An 8647-nucleotide genomic window follows, 5' to 3' on the forward strand; every position below is an offset into this window, starting at 1 on the left:
TCCAAATCCTAGTATGAGATTTTGAGGTGGCAGCGGATGTGGTTAATCAGATTTCAAGGTTGGCTGTTCCACCCCTGGGATCCCTCTGGACACATAAGAAACCACTATAACACATGTTATCATGCATTTACTGTAATCTCTTTAACTCACAATGCACCGCATAATGACATGAATCTGAGCCAGCTTAGCACATTTTTATAACAAGGGACTTGAGTAAACATTGGCTTGTATCAGGTCACACAAAATGACATCACCCTTAAGTAACAGAAGAGGAAAAAAAAGGCACAGCTTTGACAACGACTTGCTTGGTTTTTACAGAAGACACTGCAGAGATGCACCAAAAACAAGAGAACAGTCACATAAATGCAACCAGTGTCAACTTCTTGGAAGATCAAGAAATCAAGCTGCTTATGTGGGTGTACAGTTGAGCCTGTGCAGATTTATGTAATGTGCAGTACATGCTGAATCAGAGAAGAAAGTCGAGACGAAGGGGGGGCAGGTGACATTTAAAAAGAAGACATCCATGCTCAGTGAGGATGGAGTTTTTAAGATTTAAATGAGAAGTAATCGAGGAGGAGAAATGTAACAAGAACATGGACAGTGGAGAAATCTGTGTGCATGTGTTTGTACGAGTGTGTGTGTGTGTGCATTTGAGTCTGTATGGTTGCAAGTACAGCAAGAAATAGCTTCACACAGACGTTTGAGGGTACCCATAAAAAAAAAAAAAAAAGACTTGAGCTAGTTACCATGGATACAGAAGGTTCGGCTCTAGCAGGCGGACTCATAAGGATGTCCGGTTTACATCCAGACAATCGATGCTCTACTTCTTCTTCTTCTTCTTATAAAGAAAAAAATGACCAAACACCAACACACACACACACAAACACAAGACACCCACTCTCTTCCATTAACAAACAAACATGTCTGAGAACCTTTCATCACTCAAAACTGAACTTCTCCACTGAAACTATTCTCTGGCCACAAAGGGCGCGATACACCGCGCACACACTCCGGGCTGTTTGTGTGTCTCAGCGTTAAACTCTCCTGTTCTTTGCAGCTGCTCGCCACAAACAAACAAGTTATTTTCTATTAATAAGACTGCATTGTTACTTAATGTGCCTGCTTTGATAAGGCTTACACAATAGTCATCTGAGGGAAATATAAAGGCAGATTAACACAATAAACTAACCAGCATTACATTAAAAGTATTTCATAAACGCATACTGTAAATAAATTAAATCACAATAAAAATAAGCAATGCATGTGCAAATTCACATAATTATATTTAGCAGATCTCAGGATCCACTGAGCTTGTCAATGCTGCGTTCTGTCAGGCTGAAAGTGCTGTGTGTGTGTGTGGAGTTGAGGCCAACACAGCGCTTGTTTTCAGTCTTTAATCCAGTTAAACTGTTATTTCATTAAGGAATGTATCTTGACCAGATGAAAGAGCAGCCTTAAAAAAAAAAGACTGATATTTTGATAATAGGAATAATCATGCCAAAAACAAAACAACAAAAGAAAGAGAAATGTATCGTGGATACCTGAAGAGTCACTTGTTTGCCTGATAAGAACTTTAAACACTGTTTGTCAAGTTACCAAAAGTCTATTGAATCCACATGCCTCTCCTCAGTCAGTCATGCCGCAGACTAAAAATCTTCAGCTTGTGTTTGGAACACAGAAGGTGAACTGTTTCATGGGGACTTTCACTTCACTGGAAGTTCCTGCGGTATGCCTGTCTCTCTTTGTCCGAATATGTCTCCATGAGATTCCTCTCAGACATTATTTGAAGCATCCAGAGCAGCTCGACTGCCTGTTGTGGTCGTACTGAGGCGAGATGGTGTCTGGTATCACGCTTTTCAGGATTTCATTCTCTGTGGCCATGATGTGCTTGACCAGGAAGTTTGCAGCATCACCGATGTTGAGATTGTCCTGGAGGAGAGAGAGAAACAGCTGTTAGGCACGCCTCTATAGTTAATTTTTTATAAGCATTTCTTGTTTTTGTAGAGGGTTGTAAAAAGAGCATAAAAGTTCCCACAAAAAAATGTGTTCAATTATGCAAAGTTAGCCTGTCACCTATAGATCTTTAAGACACTCATTTGAATGGACTCTGTTTGGGTTTGTATGGATAACCAATACACTAACACTGTCATGTCAAAAAGCACCACGTGTGCACACTACACCTCAATGTGTTCGAAAGCACTTCAAATAGCTGCTGTTAACATTGTTTTCTAACTGCTGCCAAAGAAGGATGCATGTTTGTTCACACAGCCAGCACCTTTTCTGACCTTTGACCTTCAGAATGTTGAGTCTTGATGTCACCAGAACATCAGCACACTTATGCTGCTGCAACACATGGGTGTCAGTAGGTGACGTGTTAATAAAGACAATCATTATGGACTTCAAAGATCTGCAAGAGGTGCAGAGAGTGCTGGATTTTGAAGATAGATTGTGAGTAAGGGAAAGGAGGTGGATTTAAAAAAGGGATGTTTCATGTTTACTTTTGCACTCATATTTTGACAAAAGAAAACATGTGACTACATTAAAGTTCTGGTCCAGATCCAAGTTTTTAGGACTAACCTTAACTATGGGGAAATATGAGATCAAGAAGAAACCTGTAATTTTCCATTTCAACATAACCATGAAGCCACAAGACAACATCGACAATGTGTCTGATAAAGAAGCTTACATAAAGGTCATTTAGTTTTGAAATTTACTCTCAAATACACAGATTAAATAACTCCATTTGACTGAATCAAACACTTGGAAAAAACAAACACTGAAGCGTTTCCTCTGAATTAGTTTCTCTGTCCCTGCTTTCAGAAATTATCTCACAGAGCCACTTTCCATGAGGATATGAAATTCCAGTTGGCTCTGTGTGGATGTGTTTCACTGACTGTGGTGACCTGAGTGGGAGAAGATCTCCACTGACTGTATCAGCCACTTACTGCAAAAGGCCCATTTCGCACATTCATTATCATGTTGATAATTTAAGCCAATCTTGAGCATTTTGGGACCTCTGCACTTACTTGTATCTTGGCTGACAGTTATATAAGAATATTAATACGACCCTTGTCTATCTATCTATCTATCTATCTATCTATCTATCTATCTATCTATCTATCTATCTATCTATCTATCTATACTTAATATAATAGAATAACAGAGAATAATACAGAGAAATAAACCTCCACAGAGTTTGTTGCCTTTTGACAGAGAAGGGAAATGTTTCCCCATTTTTAGCCATTATGATAATCTAAACTAATCTGTCTCTTGCTACAAAATTCCATTTACCTAACAGGAGGCAGAGTGGCACTAATCTTTTCTTCTTATTTTCATTAAGGAAGAAACTAAGAGTATTTTTATCCAAATAGCAAACTACTTCTTTATCTAATAAGGCCCGGTAACAGTCAGGAATAAATTTAACACATTAAAAAGGACTTTAAAAAAAGTAAAACTCCCACCATACTCTTCCCTTACCTTAGCAGAGGTCTCAAACCAGCCGACAAAGCCGTGGTCCTTGCAGAACTGGTCCATCTTGAGGCCGTTGCTGGTCAGCTCTCGGCCCTGGTCACACTTGTTAGCCAGCAGCACGGTGGCGATGCTCTGTCCATCAGCAAGCGTGAGTTTGGAGTCCAGGTCTTCCTTCCACTTGACCACAGCCTCGAAGGTGGTGTGTCGCGTCACATCGAACACTATGAAGGCTCCCATTGCTTCTCTGTAGTACACTCTCGTCATGTTACCAAATCGTTCTTGACCTGTGGTGACACACACACACACACACAAGCTTAAGCCATTGTTGTTTCAACATTGTGGTTCTCAGCCATGAGTTTGATGACAGTTATTCATTGTTTTATTGCATTTTTGCAGCCAAACAGCAGTTGGCAGCGCCTGCTTGCTTTCCATGAAACAGCAAATTCCTGAGGTCTTACTGTCACGTTGCACTTAACTAGACGGTCAATGCACCTACTTGTTCTTGCTAATAATAGGCCTGCTTAAATGAATACCTGTACTTTGCCCAAACTGAACTGAAAACAAACATAGTCCTCAATCTTTACTGCATGTAGACAATATACCTATGTAAATATAACGAAGTGAAATGTCTGTGTGCAGGTACGCAAATGTTTCCACATTTCCCCAGGGTGTGTGTTCTCCTGTTGAAGTCACGACTTGTTGATCCAAAACAGCATGAAGCTTTTGAATCCTGCTTTTCCTTTATAAAACATCCTTAACTGAGAGGTTTAATGGTTGATGAATGTGTGTAGGACTCCACCTTTGTCAAATGAAACACAGATAAATGCTGCCACATGTCCCACAATTAAGAGGAAATGGAAAACCTGACACCACATGGAATCAGAAGTTCCTCCTTTCTCACAAGAAAGACCCTCGTGTGCAGTTTTGTGACAGCTGTCTGAGACAGACGCACGTCACTCATGTCAGCTGACATGCTGTCATTCAGTAAATGGTGCAATTGTAAAGTTCTATACAACCTCAAAGTGCATCATGTGAACGTAACATCTACACTATGTGGTTTCTCTAGTTTTCAGCAGGTAGATAAGATTTAATCAGACGCTTAATCTGATTTGATGGACCTAAATGAAGCTCTTAAAGCACGTGCCTGCATGTGTGAGCTAATGATGTTTGTGTTTTATTTAGACTACAATGACACTTCTGTGACTGGCCTTTAAATCTTCCTCACATGAGCCACAATCACATGTTACGGTACCATACCTTGAATGAATGACTGAAGGGCTGCATGCTGGTCATCCCTTACCAACAATGAGTGAGTGTGTGTGTGTGTGTGTGTGTGTGTGTGTGTGTGTGTGTGTGTGTGTGTGTGTCATTAAACCAGCTCCTTACAGTGACAGTGCATCTTTGAGCTGAGTGTTTTGCAATTTGACAACAGTCATGCATAACTGTCAATTTCGAAATAGGTCTTATCTCCAGAAACCATCAGCTTTTCTGTAACTATGACAGCCAGCCCTACACCACAACATTTGACTTTATCAGCCATAAAAGGGTTTTTCCTCTTCCAGCTTATTTCATCATAAATACACTTTCAGTTAGTTGCAGATCACATGGTGCACAATGTTAAGGTAACTAAGGACCCAGGTCCCTTCAAATAGTTGGTCAGGACCCTAATGATCTACAGTCCCCTAAAAAGTAATCACCTGCAATGTCCCACAGCTGGAGTCGAATAGTCTTGGTGTTCCAGTTGAGCACCTTCAGAGCGAAGTCCACCCCGATGGTGGCTCTATAGTTGGTGGAGTAAGTCTGATGCACGTACCGCCTGATGATGGAGGTCTTCCCGACCCCCAGGTCCCCGATAACCAGCACCTTGTACAGGTACTCCCTCCGCAGGCTCTGCATCCCGTTACCGTACGACGTGTGGTTACTCATTCTTTACCTGTCAAACAACTTTCAGCTACTTTGACACTCTTTGAATGAGAATTTAAGGCTTAACCCCCCCTCCTGGTCCTGTATATCTCCCTCTCTGTGTGTGATTAGGACCCGCCCTCCCTTGAGGAAGTGTGTCTCGGTGTTAATGCAGCTCAGGGGCATGGCCTGGGAGCTTAGGACCTCGCCCAGTCACCCCGGGGAGACGCGCGGTGCGCACAGTCTGCTGAGGGCGCTGCGCGGAGAGGTAGTTCCTGTTAGAGGGCTTCGTCTGTGTGTTAGTGCAATACACTGAAACATGATGTAACTCTTGTCTTGAGTTAACCTTTTTATGTGCTGCGAAACAGGCTGGCCAGTTCTTGCCCTTTTCCGTTTTTCCTTTCAAAATGCCAAACTTAAACTCTCCACTCTTTGTCTTGATTATTAAACAGTTCTTTTAAAATGCATCTCGGAAACTGAGTCATAATGCATTCAGGGGAAGTAATGCCAGTAAGTTTGTCTTGTCATACTCACATGGCAAATATAAGGCATCCTCAACAGTACCCTTTCACCACATTTCACAACATATGGCCAGGGGCGTGTCCAGACTTTTGAGACTTGGGGGGCACAAATGGAGGACTGACTTATGCAGGGGTGAACACACGCAAAAACAAACATTTACTGACCCTTTCTGTCTCCATTCAAAATATCTTCTTTGACTGTGTGTATTAAAGTTTCAAAGAGATGTTACAGTATTGTGCAGGATTGTTTAACTTTGAAAAATGACACCAAAGTGCCAACTTATAAATATTCTTAATTATTTTAAGACCAAACAATAAAAAAGCTACTAGATGGTGATCTTAACCTAAGTCCTGCATCTGATAAGGCAAACAATCTGTTATAATTTATGGCACATGCCACCACTGGCCACCCCTCTGGACACGCCCCTGCTAATGGCATCAAAATGGCCAGGTAAAAAAAAAAAAAAGTCATCTTAATATGTTTCTTTACTTGTTACAGCATATACAATCACTCTTCCTGTAGTCGTTTTCCCAGTGGTTCAGGTACAGGTCAACATTTACTGTGCAAAGTGCTTGGTCTTTTATGGCTTTAACATGCTGTATAATGTAAAGGCCACTATCTTACAAGACACCTAAAGTTAATGTTTCATAGTCCTATGAACGTTAACATTTACCCTGGCCACAGGGGTAAACTGCAAAGACCACAGCAGTCAAAAAAGACAAGGTGGATCTGAAAGCTAGCAATGAGTCATGATCTATATTGTACATAATATCTGATCAAATGAAGAATTGTCCCCAAATTTAGTATTAATCTGTGAATGAACACGTCAAATAAACTAAGAAAACTCTGTCCACCCTTATGAAAGTAAGATAACAGAGATATCAAGATTATATCTGTGTTTAATCAGGAATATTACAAGTGAAAAATAAACTGGTGTGTGCACCTGTTTGTTGTCAGGTCTAGACTACACAGACATCCTGCTTCTTGGCTAACAGCTTAAAGGCTCAAATGGTTATTTTCTCTTGTCATAAATAAGAGGTACATGTATGCCAAGTCAGAGATGAGTAAGGCTGTGATTATACATATGTTCCTGCAAACACAGTACCCATGTGCCAAAGCCAGAAATGGTGATGTGGCTTATTTGAGCTTTTCTTGTGTGAATTGAACGCGAGTGAGAGAAAACAATAAAAGTTCTAGGTTTTAAAACAGTAACTTTTAACATTATGGAACTCGCTTGATATTATTTGATGATGTGGGTTACACAATATGCAGTTTACAGTATATAGGAGGAATGGCCTTAACTACTTGGATGTAAAGGATTACAATATAATGTGATGGTTACACTACAGTATTAATTTTGGGTAGCAGCTGTTTGTTGTGCATACACTTGCTCTGGATATTTCTATTATGTCCTTGTGGTGGAAATAGGGAATGAGAATCATATTTGCTACGCATAGAATTGTTATAAGGGTAGGTGAATAATCGCAATGCTCTGATCCCAGTGCTTTCCCTGTGCAAAATTATTAGGGCCTGAGCACCGACAAGCAGTGGCAGCGCGGCCCTATTGAAACCCTAAAGATAATTAATCGTATTGTTATTATTATTATTTTTTAATTTTTTAATTTATGACACTTTTACCCCAATTTTGCATGCCTCAATGTAGCCCGAGACTCCCCAAACTTCACACACTCATCAGGCCTGGTGTAAAATGTATTATTTTGTGTGGCTCGTGAAAAGATTCTCAAAAAGCGCCCCCTAAAATTTTCAAACACCCCTATCCATAGAACCTTTTTTTGAGCTACATGCACAAAATCGCATATACATATTTATGGCATCAAGATGTACAAAAAATCCTCCTGCACCTATATCCTTAACCTAACAGGAAGTGCGTCACCTAGTTATATTTACTAATTTTTATTCATAATTTTTTTTGCTTTCTTTTGTCGATGGCCTTATTATTTCTTTTTATGTGACAATATGTTTTCATTATTAATTTCTACATTTTTATTTTCTCTGATTTTAGTTTTCTTCTGCTGTTTTGAAAACCAATAAAAAGTGAATCCCAAAAAAACAAAAACAGTAACTTCTCCCTACATCAGTAAAGTTGACCTTTTATAAAGTTAATCATCTTCATGGGGGTTAATGTTCAGTGTAAGCTGTGGGTGTTAATTCAACTTTATGGTCATTTTGTGGCCTGAGGTTGTTGTTGTTGTGCTGCTGTGAGGGGGCAGCTAATACCATCATCACATCCCAAGGATAAACAATGTGCATGTTTATTATCTCTGTCCCTCAACTCATCAAATATATAACCCTCCAAACTTTGCCCAGCATCTTCTGAATGTTAATTCTGGTCTAATTTACAGTACAGGAAATTGCATCGTGTTATTTAATTCAGCGTGCCCCAGAAACCCTGTTTCCTGTTAGGTTTATTAATTATCACACGGCCATTTGACACAATTTACTTATTTAGAAAGGGTTCATGAATAACATCAACATAGAATGTGTAAAAATAACACACGGTTTAGTCCTTGGTGTTAAGTGGAAACGTGACTCCTTAAAACGTGATGAGTGTTCAGCCTTTAAGTGTCATTTATAAGTCATGCACAAAATAAACAAATGTATTCCAGCTACTGTTTAACTTCAGTTTTTTAAGAGTCACAGAAAATGTACTTGATTGTAATGAGGGATTTCTTTAATCTGAATGATTTGTGGTCCTACGATGCAAATAAGGAGCGTTTGCAATGAATTACAG

The 8647-nt window shown here is 39.8% G+C and overlaps 1 protein-coding gene across 1 annotated transcript; it reads right to left on the minus strand.

Annotated features, from left to right (window-relative positions):
* Positions 1-119: 119 nt before the first annotated feature.
* Positions 120-5695, minus strand: rab38b (RAB38b, member of RAS oncogene family). The gene is made up of 3 exons (XM_034684040.1): positions 5169-5695; positions 3478-3755; positions 120-1929 (listed from the first exon to the last, which is right to left on the minus strand). Exons 1-3 carry the CDS (start codon positions 5395-5397, stop codon positions 1780-1782), a joined length of 657 nt encoding a protein of 218 aa, XP_034539931.1. The 5' UTR covers positions 5398-5695; the 3' UTR covers positions 120-1779.
* Positions 5696-8647: the final 2952 nt, after the last annotated feature.

This window comes from Notolabrus celidotus, chromosome 5 (assembly GCF_009762535.1).
Source record: "Notolabrus celidotus isolate fNotCel1 chromosome 5, fNotCel1.pri, whole genome shotgun sequence".
In the NCBI taxonomy this organism is placed as follows: Eukaryota; Metazoa; Chordata; class Actinopteri; order Labriformes; family Labridae; genus Notolabrus; species Notolabrus celidotus.

Bases quoted from the DNA above. Each gene is read 5' to 3' on its own strand.
- rab38b (XM_034684040.1), bottom strand. From the start codon at position 5,397: ATGAGTAACCACACGTCGTACGGTAACGGGATGCAGAGCCTGCGGAGG. The intron at 3,756-5,168 runs GTGATTACTTTT...GTGTCACCACAG, and splicing joins CCAGCTGTGGGACATTGCAG to GTCAAGAACGATTTGGTAAC. The intron at 1,930-3,477 runs GTAAGGGAAGAG...TCTCTCCTCCAG, and splicing joins GGTTTGAGACCTCTGCTAAG to GACAATCTCAACATCGGTGA.